Here is a 22,584-nt window from a genome sequence, read left to right as displayed (position 1 = left end):
TAATTTTAAAAAAAGAGATGGAGACAGCATTGCTGTTCTCTGTGACCCGTCCACGAACAAGCACGTCCTTCTCAGTGAGGACAAGTGGATTAACTCTGGTGCGGCCCAGACATCAGCTGAGGTCTCCAAGCCTTTTTGATATTTATTTATTTATTTATTTATTTTGGCTGCGTTGGGTCTTCGTTGCTGCACAAGGACTTTCTCTAGTTGCGGCGAGTGGGGGCTACTCTTCATTGTGGTGTGCGGGCTTCTTGTTGAGGTGGCTTCTCTTGTTGCAGAGCACGGGCTCTAGGCACACGGGCTTCAGCAGTTGCAGCACGTGGGCTCAGTAGTTGCGGCACTCGGACACTAGAGCACGCAGACTTAAGTAGTTGCAGCGTGTGGGCTCAGTAGTTGTAGCTCGCAGGCTCTAGAGCGCAGGCTCAGTAGTTGTGGTGCACGGGCTTAGCTGCTCCGCGGCATGTGGGATCTTCCCGGACCAGGGATCAAACCCGTGTCCCCTGCACCAGCAGGCAAACTCCCAACCACTGTGCTACCAGGGAAGTCCCCTGATACTTAAATAAAATTGGTTTGACCTCTCAAAGTCACTGCCATTGAGAAGTTCCATGCCCTCACCTGCATTTCAGGGACTGGCCCAGGGCCTTAGGCTTCTGTCTGTCACCTCTGACCCCAAGTGACCCTTCTGTTGGACATTCCATCACAGCCTATCTCCATAGCTCTCCTGTCTTCTCTGCCCACCTGGGTGACCCTTCATTGATTTCCGCTCAAAACACCCACCCAATGTTTATGGAGAGCAGGCTTTACCGAAACTTCTGTGCCATGGAGAGTCCTCACCCCACAGAATGCAAACCACTGAAAACAGATCATGAGGCACTTTTGCTGTTCCAGGTACTTCAGCCACTGGCCATCAGAAAGTCCTCCAGGGCTCCTTTTCCCCCTCAGACTCCAGTTCATGTTGTGCAGCTCAGCTCTCGTCTCCCTGACTCCCCATCTTCCAGACGGCCTGCTCCCAGCTTCTCGCTTCTCCTCATTTCATGAGCTCCTGAGCTAGTAAACCACATAACTAAAGAGGAAGGGAGTCTATTGAAGGGGGTGTGTGGAGGGGCGGGATAAATTAGGAGTTTGGAATTAACAGAGACATACTCCTATATATAAAATAGATAATCAACAAGGACCTACTGTATAGCAGGGAACTATACTCAATATCATGTAATAATCTATAATGGAAAAGAATCTGAAAAAGAATATATATATGTATGTATGTATGTGTATGTGTATATATATATATATATATATATATATATATATATATATATATATATAACTGAATCACTCTGGTGTACACCTGAAACTAACACAACATTGTAAATCAACTATACTCCAATTAAAAAAACAAAAGAAAGAAAATTTTTCAAAAGAAAACATTATTAAAAAAAAATAAATCCCGTGCGGCTCAGGGAATCACTGTTGGAAGACCAGAGAAACAGGCCAGGGAAAGGAAAGGAGCAAATGGGGGCTTTGCAGCCAGAGCCACAGCCAAGAAGAGATTCAGTCACCACAGCTACCCCCACAGAACTGTGGAAGCCACAGCTGGATGTCCCAAAGCCTCCAGCTCTTGATCCCGAGGCCGTTCCTTCAAACCAATGCCACTCCCATTGCCAGAAGGGTTCCCAATTTCCAGTTGGGGGCACAGGCATCTGATCAGACAAGTCTTTATCTTGTGCCCATCTGTGCCATTGTTGCAAAGAAGGCTGGCAAATCAGGCATCTTGCTTTTTGCCTTCTAAGGTGGGAGACAGACTCTCCTTCGTACCTAACCTCATACAGTGGAAAAGCACACAACCATTGGAAAGGGGTTCAGAGGTCCCACAGCCAGAAGTAAAATGTTCTGCTTCACCTTTCCACTGTCTGTTGGTCTCCTGGCCTTTCTGGCTCCTTGATGACTTTGCACAACCGAAGACTTGCTATAGTCTTTGCTCAACAAAGGCTATCTTCTCCAGTCTCGCCTTCTAAGAGCACAAAAACTGGCAGCTTTGTTCTCTTAACCTTTCCTGTCTCCAGCCTGAAATGAAACTGCATATTTCAGGGAACCCAAATGTCAGAAACACAAAGGCACAAGCTCAAACCCCTTTTCCAGGCTACTGTTCAAGATGACGAGTCAGTATTTATTTTCCAGTTTCCATTTAAAGAGCAACTTTAAGACAACTTCTGTCCCTAAAGTTCAGTTTTTATTTTGAACAGTTTCCAGTGTATCCGGAGATCATAACAGAAGTAGTGATGAGAATAACAGACACTCTGCAGACTCTCACTGGCTGAAGCTTCTTTTCAAATTTTCTTTACACCTGCACTGTCTGCACACCTGCACAGTCCATACACCTGCAGTGTCTATTACTAGCTACTAGGCACTTGAGGTGGGGCAAATCCAAATTTCAGCCCTTGAAATGTGCTGAAAGTGTAAAAGACAGACCAGATTTTGAAACCTTAGCACTTACTTAGAATGTAAGTTTAACTTTATATTGATTACCAATATTATGCATATACTGAGTTCAATAAAATGTATTGTTAAAATTAATTTCACCTGTTCCTTTTTACTTTTTTTAGTGCAACTCCCAGAAAATTTAAAGTTACATATATGACTCACACACTGTTTATATTTTGCTGCTCTATACACTGAAATGCATCTCTAATTTCCAGTCAATTAGTATACAGCCCATCCCTAGACAATCCACAAAATGAGAAGATGCCTTTGAGACTAAACAGACACTATTCTGCCTAAAAATACACTTATAAAATTCCCCAGCATGAACAAAAAAAAAGCTATTCACTTAGCGATTTTCTGAATTAAGTAATCAATTGATTAACCAACTAATTTATGTGCCTAACACTGTGTTAGGACTGGGACTACAGCTGTGAACAAATCAGACACAGCCACTGCCTCCATCAAAGTCAAGGGTGAGCAGCACAGACTCTGGAGCCTGACAACGGGTGGGTCTACATCATGGCTCCACCCCTTACCAGCCACGTGCTCTGGGAGGGAACTTGAAGGCACTGTGGGAGCACAGAAGCCGAGCTGAATGTTCAAGTGAGGATTTCTCGAGGAAGTGATATTTAAGCCACGATGCAAAGGATGAGTTAGGACTCATTAGGCAAAAATGAGGGAAGACACCACTCAGGCAGTTGGAACAGCAAGTATGAAAAGCCAAGGCAGAGGGTGAGTGTGGAATATCTGAGGCCCTTGGAGAGGGCAAGGGCTGGTTTTGCATGAAGAGATCACGGAAATAGACAGGGACCACGTGTCTGAAAGGCACTGCAAGCCAGAGAAGGATTTGGCACTTTATCCTGAGGAAACGGAAAGCTGTTGAATTTCCTGCAGGGGAGTTACATGATCAGATTTGGAAAGACCATTTTGACTATGCCGTGTAGAGGATGGATGGGGAGGAAGCAAGAGTGGACACAGGAAGCCCTTTTAGGGGATTTCATGATGGCCCAGGTGAGAGGTGATGATGGCTTGGACCAGAATGACAGCAATGGGAGAGAAATTACAGATATATAATACGAGGACATGGTGATCAATCAGATATGGAGATGAGGGTGCAGGGTGGTGAGGAAGAGGTAAAGAATGACCCCAGATTTACCATTTAAGGAACTGGATGATGGGTTGGCTTATTCACTACCAAAGAGAATACTGTAAGAGGAACATATTTGGAGGGAAAGGATGACTTCAGTCTTAGAAATAATGAGTTTAAGGAGCCTGTGAAATGCATGAGCTCATCTTCCAGACACGGTTTTGAGGATGGAAGGGAGTCTAGGACAGCTCTGAATCTTCAAGAGTTGGGCAGAAGAACTTCTGTAAGGAAAGGAGAATGAGAAGGAACAGCCAGAGCAATTGGAGAGAAAGCAAAACCAATGGGAAAAGGGCATTTTTAGTAGGAGCGATTGGTCAACAGTGTGGAATAATTCTGAAAGGTCAAGCACCGACAAATGTCCAAAAAACCAGTGACTCGGGATTATTTATGACCTTGGCAAAGCACTTTGGTAGAAGCACAAACAGGGAAGCCTAGTTGGATTTAGTTGAGGGGAAAATGGGAAGCAACAAGATAGAGGCAGCAGGTGAAGATATACAACATATCTGAGAAGTTTGCTATGAAGATGTGGAGAGAAATATGACATTAGCAGCTGGGGAAGATAGACTAACTTGATAGTTTTGTTTGTTGTTGTTGTTTTTTAAATAGGAGAGTTTGTGTACCATTCAATGGTGGTAGAAATTAGCTGGCAGATATGGAGGACTGGGTACAGAGGGGGCAGAGCTGAGAAAGCAAGGTTCTCGAACAGGTGGTTGTGTCTGTGATCCAAAGCTGGGTTTAGAAGGAAGGCTGGTCCACTTTTAATGAGGCAAAGAAGGAAAGGTTGGGGACTTCTTCCAGTAGATCTGAACATGTGGTATTAGAACAATGAGGGAGCTCTTATGGAATGGCTTCTATTGCCCTATAACAAACCCTTCCCTTTCCGATATTGAGTAACCAAGCATTCCAAATCCTTGCTGCTCAAAGTGTGGTCCTTGGACCAGCAACATCAGCATTACCTGTGAGCTAGTTAGAAAGGCAGAATCTTGGGCCCCACTTTAGATGTACCTGGTCAGAATTTCTACCTAACAAGGTTCCCAGATAATTCCTGTATCCATTAAAGTTTGAGAAGCAGCATTCTAAATGACTTCCTACTGAGAGTAGGAATTGAGAACTGGATAACTGATCAGAGCTATAATATACAGCAGTTACATGTACTTTGGGGACCATGGGTTATTGTCCAGTGATTCTTTCAGCTATAAAAGCTTTTTTAAAAGACATGTTTCAGCTAGAGAATCCCTGTGAATTGTTGTAGGAGACAACTAGGATGAGTAAAAAGCAAAATATCACAATACTTTTCATCTTTGTAATTTATTGTGTAGTCAGTATTATATTTTTATGCAACAAATGTTTATTGAGTACCTATTATGTGCTAGGCATTGTCTTGGTTCTGGGGTTACAGCAATTAACAAGAATTCCCTGCCCTCGGGACTTCATATCCATCCTTATTCAGCTCAGTTTTGTGGTCTGTCATTATAATACTTCTTGGCATACGCTCTCAATTCTCTTGTTCTCTAACTTCATCTTACTCATTCAAACTTTATTTATTCATTCATTTATTCACCTAGTCAGTTAATAAACAATGACTCATCATCCACTATGTGTCAGGCACTGTTTTAGGCACTTGGGGCTCATCAGTGAACAAAACAGATAAAGATCCCTGCCCTCATGGAGCTTACATTTGAGTCGGTCTGTGGCAGAGGGTCAGGGAAGGTTGGTGAAGGAGAGGTGGGCGTTAGCAATGGAAACAAATAAATTACCCACATTGCAAAATCCCTTCTCCAGTTAAATCCAGCTCTCTGGTTTCTCTGCAGTTGAACGTGGCTTGAGAAAAACACACAAGCAGGCTGACAGGTCTCAGACCAAGAGTCACAGCCATTGACCTCAACTGGGCCTTCTATCCTGCTGGGCAATCCTAGTCCATGTTCTCCGTCACCAATACCACCTACTCTACCCTAGTCTTTGCTGATAACTCACCTAATATTTTCTATCTCTTTCTAAACCTCTATATTCTACAAAGGTTATACTCCCCAAAAGCCAGAGCATTCTTTCCAAAATACCAATCTCATCATGGCCATCTTTTTGTTAAAATAAACTTCAACACGTAGGTCCCCATTGCTTTAAGAATAAAGGTCACATTTCTTCAGACACAGACATAGAGATCAGACTTGTGGTTGCCAAGGGGGAAGGGGGGAAGGAGAAGGATAGACTGGGAATTTGGGCTTGCAAACTATTACACATAGAATGGATAAACAACAAGGTCCTACTGTATAGCACAGGGAACTATATCCAATCTCCTGGGATAAACCTTAATGGAAAAGAATATTAGAATGTCTATATGTGTGTAAAACTGAGTCACTTTGCTGTACAGCAGAGATTGGCACAGCATTGTAAATCAACTCTACTTCAATAAAAAAAATTATCAAATATCTTAATATACACTACAGCCTCCTGTCCAGGCTCCTTTTCTACCCATGTTCCATGCCCCCTATTTCCAGCATACCAACCACAGCAATAGTTGAATCCTGGCATGTGCAGCTACTCTGTGAATGTTTTTCAATTGAAGTGTCTCTTAGATTTTCCATTTCTGCCATTTATTCTTCCACTTGGGTTCATACCTCTATCTCAAATAATATTCTATTGAAAGAATTATCTCAGTGTTGTTCCCGTGAACAAGCTGAACTGAAATTAACAGTCTTGAACACTTGAAGACAATAGTGTTGGCCACCACACCTACCTCTTGACGGCCCTTTCCATCATCATATCATCATTACCATAAATACTGATATAAGGTTGACTTCTTTTTTTTTTTTAGATGTTGTGGGTAGGAGTTTATTAATTTATTTATTTTTGCTGTGTTGGGTCTTCGTTTCTGTGCGAGGGCTTTCTCCAGTTGTGGCAAGCGGGGGCCACTCTTCATCACGGTGCGTGGGCCTCTCACTATCGCGATCTCTCTTGTTGCGGAGCACAGGCTCCAGACGCGCAGGCTCAGTAGTTGTGGCTCACGGGCCTTGTTGCTCCACAGCGTATGGGATCCTCCCAGACCAGGGCTCGAACCCATGTCCCCTGCATTAGCAGGCAGATTCTCAACCACTGCGCCACCAGGGAAGCCCCAAGGCTGACTTTTTATCACAGTAAGAGTAGAGTTGAGTGCTCTGGTCCTTGTTGGACTCAAGGAGGTAGAAATAAGAAAGATCATTTTGGAGTGAGTTGTCCTCCATTAGCTTTATGTCAACCATAGAATAAAGAGCTTTGTTTGATTTACTTCTAACACATTCTGGGCTGGAGATCTATGGGTGGAAGTAAATTTTTAAAAATCAAAAGAGTTTTTCCTACAAAAAAGCTGGCTGGTTGCTGTACACCTGAAACTAACACAACATTGTTAATCAACTAGTCTCCAATATAAAATTTAAAAAAATTTTTTTAAAGCTGGCTGGAATTCAAATAGAAGTGGTAACTAAGATGCTATCCAATGAGTTGAGAGGGATCAGGAGAGCTAGAGGCAAATACATATAGAATCATAGAGTTTTAGAGTTGGAAAGGCACCAGAGATGATCCAGTGTGAGCAAGAATCTCCTCCGTGTCACCTCAGTGCTATAGCTTTCTTTACGTCCACCCTTCTCATCATAGGGAACTGGTTCCTTTTCATCACTAGAACCCATTTGTTATCTGAGTTCTCCTTCCTTATTTTTAATATTTTTCCCTGGAGTTTCTACCCATGGGCCTAATTTTTGACACCTTAAGCTACAAAAATTTTAATTGAATCCCCTTGCTACCCAACAGCCCCCCAAACACTTGCACGCAGGAGACTCACTTCTCCTAAGTCCTCTCTTAGTTCTCCTTTTCTGCAGATGGTCCCAATATGCCCAGCTTCCTTCCAGCCACTTCCTTCAGGATACAGAACAACTTCTTAGTATGCCACAGTGGCCAAGCAATGCTGAATGCATGATCTGACTAATGAAGAATAATTAGAACATTTCTTTTCCATGATCTGTTTTTCTTTTATTGCAGCCTAATATCAGGGTAACTTTTTTAGCAGCCATTTCACACTCTTGGTGCCTATTTAAAGCTTGTGGTCAGTTATAACCCTCTACATTTTTTTTTCCACAGGAAGTGTTGCCAAAGTATTTCCCCAAGCTGTATGTGTGCTGGAGTGTGTGTTCATCTCAGGCCTGTGGATCACCAGATAATAGGGACTGGTCATGAACCTTACTCTGTTAAACTGTACGATGACTCCAGTGATGCTGGTGCCATATGTGAGCTACCCCAAGTTCCTTTTCTAAAGAACAGTCTATTTAAAAACCCAATCTTCTTAAAGGACCTGAGGTGACCAGGCTATTAACCATTCTAGTAGCTCATTTTTATCCACAACCTTCCCTTTCTCTTACCAAGTACACACACTCTAATCTGCTTCCAACAATTAAACACCCACCTAGTTAATTTTCTTTCCTCACCCCCAGGTTGATTGAGCTCTTGACTCTCTTGTTTTTAAATACTGAGCAGGTTAAGAAACCCAAGCCCTCTCCACCAACCAGGGCTCCGCCCTCTGCCCCGGGATGGCCTGAAATTGAAGCCAAAGCAGGGGGAGGAGGGCTCAGAGCGCAGGCTCAGCGGCGCTGCAGCCAGAGGGACGGCAAGAGGTCACTCTAAAAACTGCTGCTGCTGGGACACGTCAGGTGGCTGCTGGTGGTTCCCCAACGGGTTTTCCTTCTCCCTGTCTCTCTCTCCACAGATTGCTTCTCAAAAGGAATCTGCTGCTGAAACTTCACCATCACAAGTCGGGGACGCTCCTCACACAGGACGGTAAGGACCTGGCGCCTCAATCTCCAATTCTGGTCTTCTAATCCTGGGGTGTGAATGGTGGGGGGCTGGGAGGGGGGGCGTCTGCGTTCGCGGTGGTAGAGTGATTTCATTGACAGTGGTCTACAGCTGGGTCAGATCCTCCTGTTGGAGCGAGAAGACATCTTCTTGAAATCCAAGGGATGCGATAGATGAGAAGAATGTCATAGCAATAGAAATGCATGCTAAGGATGCCTTATGAAAGTAAAGTGACTCGTAATTTCTAACAATAATTTCAAGTCTCTAAAGCCTAATGTAGGTTTTTCTTCCTCTATTTTATAGAGAGGGGAGGGGGAAAATAAAATTCTTGGGTTTTGTTCATAAAGTTTAGAGTTTCACCTCCATTTTTTATCAGGAACTGTCAGGAACATTTAGTATCTGATAAGTTTAGATCAAATGTAATCAGTTTTGTTGAAATGGGTAGCAAACAAATCAGACAACTCTTTGAATCCCCAGAAACAGAACCTATTGACAAAATCCCTCCTGCAAAAAAAAGAACAGCTTTTAATTTAACTGTGAAACAAGTTTTTGTTCCAAATGTGTACCTATGGCAATGCTGACATATGTTTTATGCTAGAAATCATTTTGGAAATGAAACAGTAAAGTAGAAAAGCCCCCTAAAGTTGGACTTCACTGAAAATGGCAAGAGGCAGAGGCTGGGTGTTTCTATTCCGGGGTCAGGCTGCCAGCCGACACACGGTGTGGGGGGGGCTGGAATGTGGCGGGGACCGGGAGCGGACGCAGCTGACGCCCCCTTGGCAAGAAGACCTTCTGGGACCCCAGCTCATTCTGGCATGAGAGTGACAGTGACACTTTGGCACACATGGCTTCCCAGCTTGCCCTGGGTACAGTCTCTCCCAGGAGGCCGGGGTGGAGGGCAGCAGGAAAGAGAATGCTCTTACTTATACAGTGACAGCTCTTTTCTGTCATTGGTTCTGGGAGTTTTCATCTGAAATCTGTTTCAGGCCAGGAGGGACAGGTGTGATCCTGTCACATGGACTTGCCCCCTTGTAGAAGAGGGTAGAATTTATGTTACCATGTCTTGGCAGCCTCATTTCAGTCCAACGGTTCTGGATCTATTGGGGGTTATGGACCTTTTTGTGAACATCTGAAAGCTCTGGGCCCACTTTATAGAAAACTACACATAAACACACATGCACATCATGTTTTCATAATATTCCAGAAACGTTCATGGAATTCCTGGGCTCACCTGAAACCCAACCCAGAAAAGGGTTACCTGATAAAATACAGGACACCCAAGTACACTGAACTTCAGATAAACCACAAACCAGTTTTTATTATAAGTATGTCCCATATATCACCTGGGATATATTTAAATACTAAAATAGATTGGTGGTTTTTCTAAAATTCAAATTTATCTGGAGACCCTATATTTTTATTTACTAAATTTGGCAACTCAGACCCAAATGCATGACTTGCAGATGGAGAATCTCCTGTCTCTGTTGGTTTATCCATATCTGATCATGAGTTGATGCTAGGGTTCTAAAAGGCCATATTGGGGGGGCGAGGGGAAGGGGGGAGAAGTGATACAGACCGGACTTTGACAATTCCGACAGCAAAAGCCGGCTGTTTATTTTTAACTCTCTGTAAAATTTTACGACTGAAAGGTACACATCTCATCTGACAGATGATTAAACTGAAATCCTAAAAAGTTGAATGTTTTGCCATAGGTCTTTCAAATGGTTAGAGCAAAATTAACATCAAAACCCAATTCTCGGTTCTGTGACAACCAAAGGGACATTAGCCTTACAAGCTAGATTTCTAATCCCACTTCCTGCAACCTTAACATACACACACAAAAGACAAGTAAAAGAAAGAGCTATTTTACTAAAATTTTCAACAAAACCAAAACCAAAAATCTTAGCACAGGGTCCTTACATCCTGTATCCAGGTTTGGAAAATAGAAGTTAGCTTTTTTTTTTTTTTTTTTTTTTTTGCGGTACGCGGGCCTGTCACTGTTGTGGCCTCTCCCGTTGCGGAGCACAGGCTCCAGACGCGCAGGCTCAGCGGCCATGGCTCACGGGCCCAGCCGCTCCGCGGCATGTGGGATCTTCCCGGACCGGGGCACGAACCCACATCCCCTGCATCGGCAGGCGGACTCTCAACCACTGTGCCACCAGGGAAACCCTAGAAGTTAGCTTTATGTATAGAGTGTGTATATGTTATAGATAGTAGGCCTCTAGCTAAGTTGAGCCATCAGAAATTGATAATATTTGTCTTTAAACAAAAATTGATAATTCTGTATTCAACCTAACACTGAAAAGGAGGTGTCTGATTCTCTGATCAACAAATTCATACAAGATCTCCTTGAACCTACTTCTGTTTTTGGCTTACCCAAACTACTAGAGTTTCATAGACTTACAACCCCTAATAGGATAAAGAAACCTACAGGCTCTGATTGTCTCCAAACGAATCTGTCTTACAATTAAAAGGGCAGCTCTTTTATTTCAGTGTTTGGAGCTATAAAGAACCATTTCATGTTCTCCATACCCAAACTTTGATTTTAGAAATTTGAGTTCCACCTCACTCAATCTCAATCTTCCCATGTTGGAAGGAGTTAACTTTTTAATCTGCGACAGATTTCAACCTGCCCTGGATATAAGGGCTATATAGGGGGTCAGGGTTCAATCTGGGTTTGAATCTTTGCCCTACTACACGTTATAGACTCATCGTGTGACCTTGGATATGTTTTAAAACTCTCTCTGAACCTTAATTTCTTCATTTGTAAAATGAACATAATATTACCTGACTTTTAGAATTTTCATGATGCTTAAATTTTAAAAAATAAAATCATGTCAAGTATTTACCTAGGCTCAGCACACAGTTCTTCCTCAATTTATACATGCTAGCTCTACAATTATTATTTTAGGTAGAAATGAAAGTAATAGTTTACACTGAATACATAGTATAGATTCATGCTTGGTGATTTATATTTAGGAATTAATTATTCACATGCTTAAATTGGCAAATACAAAAGATCATGGCAAAGTTGATGGCTCACTTAACTGCCCAGCTGTTATCACGTGTTGAATACACGACACTATCATCATAGCAATGACCCAAGAGGGCTTCCCTGGTGGCGCAGTGGTTGAGAGTCCGCCTGCCGATGCAGAGGACATGGGTTCGTGCCCCGGTCCGGGAAAACCCCACATGCCGCGGAGCGGCTGGGCCCGTGAGCCATGGCCGCTGAGCCTGCGCATCCGGAGCCTGTGCTCCGCGGCGGGAGAGGCCACAACAGTGAGAGGCCCACATACCGCAAAAAAAAAAAAAAAAAAAAAGAAATAACACAAGAGCCAAGACCGGCAGTGGGCAGTGGGAGGAGGGCGTGGAATTGTGCCTCTGTTGCCCTTCTGCCCACTTTCTAATAGGCAGCTCTTCCAGGGGACCTGGGAGGCTGCTCTGGGCGCTAGTGGATGGAGCGGGGAGGGAAGGAGGCGTGGGGTCCACGACCAGAGAAGAATTCTCTGAGCTCCCTCCACAGAATGAAGGGATAGCTCCGATAGCCTGGGGAGCCTTCCAGCCTTCTGCACTCTGTGCAGTCTCCTCTTTTGCCCAGAAGGGGAAGGGACGGGGGGGCACTGCAGTGCCTCCAAATAGCCGCTCATCCGACCTGCTCTGTCCAAGGTGTCCTGCTACGGCAGGGCCACTAACGGTCCCGGAGCACCTGTAAAGCTCTTTTTTGATCCCAAGGGGGCAACTCACTAGAGTCCCCTGGCTGGGGAGGGAGAATCATGCCCTTCGTGCTTCAGGAAAAACGTAGAAACAGTCTTGAAACTGTCCCAGTTGCAGGCAGCTCAGAAAGGCTGGTCCCCTCACCATGCAAACCCCAGGCAGACTGACCGTGACCCCAGTCAAAGCCCTCCCTGGGGTTTGGAAGTCACAGCGACTGCTCGGCTACCAAGCCCGGGGAAGGCGGGGGGGCGGTCCCTGAGCCTCTGGCCACAAGGCCCTCACTCATTAAAAAAGAAAAGAAAAAGACAAAAAGATTTGAAAACAACAACAAGAGTAAGTGAAAGCCCCATCCAGCTTATTGAATCAATAAGAATGGAATGCTTTCGAAACGGATTACTCAACACCTAGGTTACACTCTGGATTGTATAAGAACATGTACAGGCAACTCGTTGTAACCACCGCCTCTTCCTCGTAGCCACGTTTTGGTATCACTGTGACCACCATTTGTGATCATACCCAGGGGTGCATAGTGAACATCTGTATAACTGTAAAAATTATATATGTTATAATTGAAAAGACAATGAGACTTCTGTGCAAATTGCTTTGACTACTTGTTCACATATGACCTTGGAGCTGAGCAGTACGTTTCTGTGAGTATTCCATTTTTTTCTAATCATCCTCTACAAGCCCACACCATCAGCCTGGCAGTTCAGCACCGTGACCAGATGAGTAAATGGAAGTGAATTAAACTGTTCCACTTTCCTTCCATTCATGACTCCTTAGGCTGCCCTCTTATAACTTCTTTCCTTTAAGGCTGACTTTGCTTTTCATTCAAGTGTGATTGTAGAAAAATGCTGGTTGGTTGGTCAATTGACATGGGGTATGTGTGTGTGTGTGTGTGTGTGTACCCAGTGTGACATGTCAGAAAGGACTGAGTGTGAGGGTCCTAGAGAGTCATCAAAGTCTTCCCAGTCTGCCCTGTGAGAACATAACCTCTGGGTTTTGATCACCCATGAAGAGGGAGCTGGCCTTCCCTGCAGTAGGGCCTGGAGCTGTCCTACCATTCTTGCCTTAAATTGAGAAAAGCCATGGCCGGAGCCCCACCTCCCTGGAGATGGAAGAGCAGGGCCAGAGGAAGAGCATTTCTTGGGATGTAGGGGGCAGTGAACACCTCTGCAGCCTAGAGGACAACATCAGGGCCTGGCCCAGCTTCCAAGGAGTAAGCCTGGTCTCCAGACTCCTCTGAGGGGTCTGCAGCATGTTATTGGAGGAATATGGTCCAGACTGAGAACACCTGGGCAGGTGAATGGAGAGCCTCACCTTCGAGGTGCAGACCCAGGAACAGGATGTAATGGCAGCTCTAGTAGAGAAAGACTGAATTTATGAGCATATCTAGGGAAATATGGCCACCAGGAAGTGGTCTTCAGGCTCTGATTTCAAAACTCTCTTAAATGGTCTCCTGCATCTCAGAGCTAAACAAGCCAGTTACCTTTACACAGTGATTTCGAGGATTCTAAAAACCCTCTCTTATTAAGAAAATATACATATATTTAAAATATTAATTAATAATATTAAGATTAAATTAATTTAATTTGATTAATGTTAAAATATTATTTAAATAATAATAGAATATTAGTTTAAAGAATATGCATATATGCTCCACAGTGGTAGCTCTGTTAGAAATTTGTATGTGAGTCATTGGAGTACACTGATTTAAAAAAACCCAAAAAACTCCAAAAAACATGCATATCTGGGAGAAAGAGTAGATTTGCCCACTGATGGATTAACTTGGATCATCTGTCAGACTAGCTAATGTGTTACCCAGTAGGGCCCTGGAGAAATGGGACAAGGGCAAGAGAATTCAGATAAAGGGTCCTGAGGGTTTCCATGGGAACACCAGGGGCAGCAAGAAGGCCAGACCATGGAGGAAAGAGAAGGCAGCAAAAGAAAGTAACAGAAGGAAGCCGTGGAGGAAATTTGAATAATTTCACTAGGGCCTCAGTGCGCCCTCTCCTTCCTGGAGGTTCCTTAATCCTTCTCAATTGCATAGCAACTCAACAAGTTCAAACCCTTCCTGGCATCCAGCATCCTTTCTGTATCCTCATGTTACCTGCCTACCTGTCTCCCTCACTCCAGCAGTCTTCTTCGTCTGCACATCCCGTGCTGAGTCACCCCTCCCTGCTTCCACAACAGGCATTTCCTCTGCTTTAAAGGCCTTCCCCCTCCTATACCTACTCCTCTTAAAGACCTTTCATTCCAGGAACTGGCAAGATTCCTGTTACTTACAAATCTTCCCATCCTAACTCCGCTCCAACAAAACAGTTCCTTTCATTTGAAATCTGAAGTCCAGGCTCATAGATTCAATCTGTTCCATATAATCTGTTATTTTCCTGACATAACCTATGTCCCAAGTTTCCTAAATTTCCAGGGTTAACTTTCTCATTCATAGCAAAGTAAATAATCTGTTCTTCAGCCTATGTCATTGCATGAGTTCCATTTCTCTCCCGGACATTTTCAAAAATCCCTTAGAAATGTTTAACTGTTCCAGAAATCTACTCTTGATCCCCATGACTGCATCTCCATCCTGTGGCCACTTTCTCTGATTGGCTTCACCCCAAAGCTTAAACAGGTTACTTCCTTCATTCCCTAAAACACACTAAGAAGGTTATTGATTTTAATGAAAACAATTCAAATTTTTTGAACATTCACATTTTGCAAAACACCCTATTGAATGCTGTACAGACATTTCTCACTAAGCTTTCACGGACCACCTGACAGGCAGGCACCATTATTATATTTACTTTAGAGGTAAGTCAGTGGAGTGGAGACTCTAAGAGGTTAGTAATCTATGGAAACTCACAGCTCAGATAAGTGGTGGATCTGGTATTTACATTGTATTTTTATTTTCATTCTCATTCAGTTTGAAATACTGTCTAATTTCTTCTTTGATTCATGGATTATTTACAAGCGTATTGTTTAATTTCCAGGATTTCCTCCAAAACAATGAGTGGTTATAAGCCTGAGGTCCAAATGAGTAAAAAATTGCCCATAGGGCTTCCTCCAGGAAAATAGACAGGGCTACTTCCAAAAACACATTTGTGCTCCTACTGGTAGAATCTACTGGGTTTTTGTTTTGTTTTCTTTTTTTAAGTTACTCTGCTGTGATTCTCTACTTTCTTGTTGTCATTTTGTACTTGTCATTGTTTATCTATTTAACACAAATTACATATTGTATTGCTCCACCATTCCCGGTACAGTGCCGTCCACACAGAAATAGGTGTCTGATAGCTACTTGCTGAGCAAAATTTAAAAAATTTTCCCCAGAAAAATCCAATAAGGGGACACTTACCACCTAAGTCAAATGCATTTGAAGACTAAAATGACGGTGGGTTGAAAATCTGTTTCACAAGGTAAGGATGCATGTGGCTTTGCCTGCAAGAAAGAATGAGGAAGGACAAATGTGCTACAGTCTTGTAAACAAAAATAAATGTGAATATGACAGAGCTTAACGAGGAAGAAAAAAAGCCCTGGCAAAGCAAAAGACCTTCTCTGTTTCCTACCTACTTGCTACTCTCCTTCCACATGGAAAAGAACAAGAACAAACACAATAGAAAGGTTATGGAATTGTTTTTAACATCTATTACAGTAATTAAACTGAAGACTTTCAAGGGGGGTCAAAGCTAAGTTTTACCCCTCAGGATGAACTCAACAGTGAGACAAAACAGACACACACACACACACACACACACACACACACACACACACCCTCAAAAACTATGAAACATCTAAACATCTAAATGTGCATCAACAAGAGAATAACTGAACAAGTTTTATATATCCTTACTATGGGAATCTATGCAGCTGTTAGGGACAATGATATAAATTTATGTATGTGCTGATATGGAAAGATGTACATGAGTACGTCCAAGTGAAAAAAGCAAACTGCTGAATAATATAGCATAAACTTGTTTTGATACAAGTTCTCTTATAGTGGTATGCTGGAGCTCATGAGAACCAATTTACATTTTCAGGAATTTAGCAAACTGGTTGTTGGTAGCTTAAAACCAACCACAACGAGTGTATTTGTACTAAAGAAATGAGCACCTTACAAATAAGGGGTTCCCCCCGCCCCGGAGAGTTGATTTACCGGCACACCACTGCTCAAACTATGCAAATATAAGTTTGCATAAGCATATACAATTATCTGGAATGATATAAAGCAAACTGTGAGTTGTTGAACTACACATACTGATTTTGTTATTTTTAAAATGAAAAAAAAAAAAAAAAAAGGATGAACCTAGAGATTATCATACTAAGTGAAGTAAGCCAGACAGAGAAAGACAAGTATCATATGAGATCACTTCTATGTGGAAACTAAAAAACAAAAACAAAAAAAGATACAAATGAACTTATTTACAAAACAGAAATAGATCCACAGACATAGGAAACAAACTTATGGTTACCAAAGGGTGAAAAGGGAGGGAGGGATAAATTAGGAGGTTGGGATTAAAATATACACACTACTATATATAAAATAGATAACCAACAAGGACCTATTGTGTAGCACAGGGAACTATACTCAGTGCTTTGTAATAACCTATAAGGGAAAAGAATCAGAAAAAAGAATATATATATTCTGAATCACTGTGCTGTACACCTGAAACTAAGACAACATTTAAAATCAACTATACTTTAATAAAAAATAAAAATGCAAAAAGTAACACCAGTAATTTCACAAGAAAGTGAACGGCTATAGATAAAATCCATTTAAAAGTCTAAGCGTAGCATCTTCTGATGACTATGCCCAATATTTTGAGAAGGGCTAAAATAATTTAATCTGTGATACTTTAAGGGCTATGTATTTATTTGGTAAACTTAATATATTTCAAGGCTACATTTAATATTAGAGCTGTTCAGAGCTACGTAATAGAGCTAAATCTACACTTCCTATAGATTTAAAAACTGGTTCAAATATTTATAACATTGATAATAGGAAGTGGTTACTGTCCTTAATATGTCAGCATCTATATAAATATATTTCTAAGAGGCACATTAGTAGATTTAGAACTTTAGTGTCAAAGCATAAAAATAGTTTTTATTCTTAATGGGCTGCTGAATTATTATTCAAAAGACTGTATCAGTTATACTCCCATCAACAATGTATGGGGAGTACCACACCAACATCTGATATTCTGAATATTTTAAAATATTTTAACCACTTGATAAGCAAAATTTGACGACAAAAAATAAAAAGGCTCTCTGGATTTCAGTTGACAGTTCTCTGATTATTGTTAGTTTAGCTTTTAAAAAATATTAACTGTTTGTATTTTATTTTCTGTGAACAACCTAGTTACCTAGACATAGTCTTTGTCCACTTTCTACTTGGATTACCTTTGACTTATTAACTTTAGGAGTCCTTTAAATATCGTGTTAGGGAATTCCCTGGCGGTCCAGTGGTTAGGACTTGGCGCTTTCACTGCTGGGTCCCAGGTTCGATCCCTGGTCGGGGAACTAGGATCCGGCAAGCCTCCCAGCAAGGCCAAAAAATAAATAAAAATAAACACTGTGTTAACTTCACTTTAACCTTTTATCTGTCAAAAATGTTACAAATATTTGTCTTCACAGTCTGTTGCTTGTCTTTTAAATAGTTGGTGCTGTTTTATAGGTATAAGATTTCATTTTTTTAATATTCAGATATTTCAGTCTTCCCCTTTATGCTTCTGGATTTTATGTTATGCTTAAGAGGGTCTTTCCTACTCTAAGATTTTTTTTTAAAACTACTTTGTTCTAGTTCTTGTGTAAGTTTGTGTGTGTTTGTGAGTCATTTAGAAATTCAACTGGAAATTATTTTAGTGACTATGTAGAGTAGAAAGTACTTGACTATCATTACAATTCCTTATCCATTGATTGTTAGCCACATTTATTCTAATATATATTCTACATTTAACATGGATTCCTGAATTTTAGTGTTATAATATTTTATTGAGAGAGAAAAACTTCAGGGTAGTTGTCATTCACTTTTTCCTGAACGTAAACTAAGCCCTTAAAATTATGTTTAACTCCTATTCCATAACAACTGTACAGGTAGATCAGAGAATATTGGGTCATTTCTGCTACATAAAATTACTTGGCCATATAGCTATTGAGAGGTCTCATTTGATAATATAAATTTTTCTAGAACTGTCTACAATGACCGATGCTGAAGTAAACTGTGAATAAGATGTGCATCTAGTTTAATGTAAGTCTTTAAATCTAGTTTTGAGACAATCAATCAGTTATGCCATTAAAAAACTCCTATCTTATTAAAAAAAGGAAAGTTTCTCAACGTAGCATTTCAAAGTTTAATGCACAATTAAAATAAAACCGTGTCTTTTTTTTTTTTTTAGCAAGTTCTTGCCTGTAACAGTGTGTTTGCCACCATGGCCCCCAAAAAGAAGACTGTCAGAAAGAACAAAGGCAACATCAATGAGATGACCATCATTGTAGAAGACAGCCCCCTCAACAAACTCAACGCTTTGAATGGGCTCCTGGAGGGAGGCAATGGCCTTAGCTGCATCTCTTCTGAACTAACAGATGCTTCTTACGGCCCCAACCTCTTGGAAGGGTTAAGTAAAATGAGGCAGGAGAGCTTCCTTTGCGACTTAGTCATCGGCACCAAAACAAAATCCTTTGACGTTCACAAGTCAGTGATGGCTTCTTGCAGTGAGTACTTTTACAACATCCTAAAAAAAGACCCCTCTACCCAAAGGGTGGATCTCAATGATATCGCACCTCTGGGCCTGGCCACGGTCATTGCATATGCCTACACTGGAAAGCTCACTCTCTCCTTGTATACCATAGGAAGCATTATTTCTGCTGCTGTTTATCTTCAGATCCATACCCTTGTCAAGATGTGCAGTGACTTTCTGATACAAGAAATGAGTGTTGAGAATTGCATGTACATTGTTAACATTGCCGAAACATACTCCCTGAGAAATGCAAAGGCAGCAGCCCAAAAATTTATCCGGGATAACTTCCTTGAATTTGCAGAATCAGATCAGTTTATGAAACTTACATTTGAGCAAATTAATGAACTTCTTATAGATGATGACTTACAGTTGCCTTCTGAAATAGTAGCATTCCAGATTGCAATGAAATGGTTAGAATTTGACCAAAAGAGAGTGAAATACGCTGCCGATCTTTTGAGCAATATTCGCTTTGGTACCATCTCTGCACAAGACCTGGTCAGTTATGTTCAGTCAGTACCGAGAATGATGCAAGATGCTGATTGTCACAAGCTTCTTGTAGATGCTATGAACTACCACTTACTTCCCTATCATCAGAACACATTGCAGTCTAGACGCACGAGAATCCGAGGGGGCTGTCGTGTGCTTGTCACTGTGGGGGGCCGTCCAGGCCTTACTGAGAAGTCCCTTAGCAGAGACATCTTGTATAGAGACCCTGAAAATGGATGGAGCAAGCTTACAGAGATGCCAGCCAAGAGTTTTAATCAGTGTGTGGCTGTGATGGATGGATTTCTTTATGTGGCCGGTGGTGAAGACCAGAATGATGCAAGAAATCAAGCCAAGCATGCAGTCAGCAATTTCTGCAGGTACTGGCTCTTTTATTAGGAATAGAAATCGTTCAATATTATGAGGAAATTGCCCTGACATAGAATGAAATTAATCATGCCTATTAGCTTAATTCATTGGCTCAGTAAATCAATAATAATAATAATGCCACATTACATATAGGTAACACTTCACATTATATAAAGTGCACTCACATATATTATGCATTATAATTTTCCAAATAAGCCAATGAAGCGAGGCTGGAAGATATGATGATTCTGATTTTACATGTGAGAAATTTGACACCCAGAGAAGTGACACCACTAGTAAGTAGAATTCACATTTTCTCATTTCTGGTCAGGGTGCTCTTCACAATACCCTGCCTTCTTGAAAGAAACTGGGTGCAAATTTAGTTTTTAACATTAAGTGGTAAGAAAGATTAAAATGATACAAAATTTCTTTTTAAGTGGACTGTTACTGATGACTTCAGATTTATAACTGGCAACTAGAATGAGATCATTAAAAATGTGGCAGCTAATTAATTTTAAATATTTCTTTAAAGACTGAATACCATCAATACTTTTGATACATGTAAACAAGAGTAAAATCATGATAAATCCTGCAGAAAGTGGAATTCAAATGCATGTTATTTTTGTATATTTATAATAAAAAATTAAACCTCCATATACATGAAATGTTCAGAAAGTCATGCTTCTATCATGGTAGTGGTTCAAATGCAAACGTAACTAATGAGCAAGATCTGAAAATTCATCTAGTAAATCATAAAAAATATTCTTTATTGCTTCATTATATGTACATGTGTGTCATTTAAACGAATCCAAACAATTGATTTTTAGCCCTTAATTTATAGCTATGGTTAAGTTTTGATTTGGAGGTGAAATGAGACAAACATGAATGAACATCAAACAGAGTCAGTTCTGTGTTTACAATACTTGGAACTATGGAAAGTGTTAGTTTACTATGGGTGCTTATTTTCCTCCTGCTGATAACTACTTGTACTCAAGTCACTGTTTTTGAGGTATTGACTTCAGTGCTTATGGTATAATAACTGTAATGCTGAACACTGAAAAAAATATACCCCTACACTAAAAAGTCAGACCTACTAATAAGTGCTAGAAAATAGAGAAGCATCAAAAGTTAAGGCTTTGTTGATGCACTGGGACATGAGTTCTATTGTTCTCATTATAAACAGATGACAGAAGACTTAGTGACTTAGCTTTACAGCGGCAATGGCCAGGAGAGGTGTGTGAACAAGAAGGGGTTTGTGAGAATGTAGGAACTCAGTCAACTTTCTTGATTAAGTCATGAGAATGAGCTAGGGGTGGCTGGTGTCTGAAGATGTGTGGAATTGACTTTAATGTGGCCATATTCCCTTCTCCGATTCCACAAATACCCAGCTTCCACCCTTCCTCCACGTGCGCATCCCCTAAATCCTATGGGATGATGGATTTGAATATGAAGGAAAGGGGACTGGAGGTCGGTCTCAGCGGGGTGGTCTCCCAGTAGCTGCTTTTATAAACGGGAGGAGGGGGAGTCACCTATGCCTGCCCTGCCTTTCCCAAGGGTCACACTTTTTTACTGGTTGAGAGAGGATTAGCAGCCTCCAGGCGAGGAGCTGCGATGGGTCCCCAGCCTCCTCGCAAGGATAGTGTCGAGCCTCCCACGTTCTGGTTGGCGGCGTCACCTGGGTTCCCCGGCTGCCGCCCACAAGGCTGTCACGCTTGCTCTACCACTTCCAGATACGATCCCCGCTTCAACACCTGGATCCACCTGGCCAGCATGAACCAGAAGCGGACGCACTTCAGCCTGAGCGTGTTCAACGGGCTCCTGTACGCCGTGGGCGGCCGCAACGCCGAGGGGAGCCTGGCCTCGCTCGAGTGCTACGTGCCGTCCGCCAACCAGTGGCAGCCCAAGGCGCCCCTGGAGGTGGCGCGCTGCTGCCACGCCAGCGCGGTGGCCGACGGCCGCGTGCTGGTGACCGGCGGCTACATCGGCGGCGCCTACTCGCGCTCCGTGTGCGCCTACGACCCGGCCCGCGATGCGTGGCAGGAGCTGCCGGCGCTCAGCACGCCGCGGGGCTGGCATTGCACGGTGGCGCTGGGCGAGCGCGTGTACGTGATGGGCGGCAGCCAGCTGGGGCCGCGCGGCGAGCGCGTGGACGTGCTAACCGTGGAGAGCTTCAGCCCGGCCGCCGGCCAGTGGAGCTACGCGGCGCCGCTGCCCGTGGGCGTGAGCACGGCGGGCGCCTCGACGCTGCACGGCCGCGCCTACCTGCTGGGCGGCTGGAATGAGGGCGAGAGGAAGTACAAGAAGTGCATCCAGTGCTTCAGCCCCGAGCTCAACGAGTGGACGGAGGACGACGAACTGCCCGAGGCCACCGTGGGCGTGTCGTGCTGCACCCTGGCCATGCCCAATCACGTGACCCGAGAGTCCCGCGCCAGCTCGGTGTCCTCCGTGCCCGTCAGCATCTGAACCCGGGGAGCCGCGGGCTCGCGGGGAGAGAAGATAGGCGTCGCGGTTCAGCAGTGAGCTAGCGGAAAGGAAACTATCTAACATTTACTACAGGGGAGTCTTTTCAGATCCATCGAGGCATCTGCCTTGGTGGTTTTCAGTTGCTGGTGTGGCATCATCTACCTCTCTGTCGATTTTTTTTTTTTTTTAAAGCAAAATACAGAGCCGGAGCCAACAAAGGAAAGAAGCCATTTATTTCAGCGGCCACTGGGTGGCAGACAGAACTCGCGGTGGGCACTTCCATCGCGGCATCCTTTCTAAGCAGAGCGGTTACACCCACATTTGAGATTGTGCTTCTGCACTTTAATACACACGAAGCCTGTGTGAGTAAGAGATTTCTCGTACAAA

At 42.7% G+C, this 22,584-nt stretch overlaps 1 protein-coding gene across 1 annotated transcript; it reads left to right on the top strand.

Annotated features, from left to right (window-relative positions):
- Positions 1 to 18,573: 18,573 nt before the first annotated feature.
- On the top strand, positions 18,574 to 22,197 carry KLHL31 (kelch like family member 31). The gene is made up of 2 exons (XM_060111244.1): positions 18,574 to 19,745; positions 21,465 to 22,197. The coding sequence occupies exons 1-2, from the start codon at positions 18,574 to 18,576 to the stop codon at positions 22,195 to 22,197; spliced, it is 1,905 nt and encodes a 634-aa protein (XP_059967227.1).
- Positions 22,198 to 22,584: the final 387 nt, after the last annotated feature.

The sequence above is a fragment of the Mesoplodon densirostris genome, chromosome 10 (assembly GCF_025265405.1).
Source record: "Mesoplodon densirostris isolate mMesDen1 chromosome 10, mMesDen1 primary haplotype, whole genome shotgun sequence".
Classification (NCBI taxonomy): domain Eukaryota; kingdom Metazoa; phylum Chordata; class Mammalia; order Artiodactyla; family Ziphiidae; genus Mesoplodon; species Mesoplodon densirostris.
The sequence above is the reverse complement of the archived record's forward strand: the minus strand, read 5'-3'. Positions and strand labels throughout refer to the sequence as shown.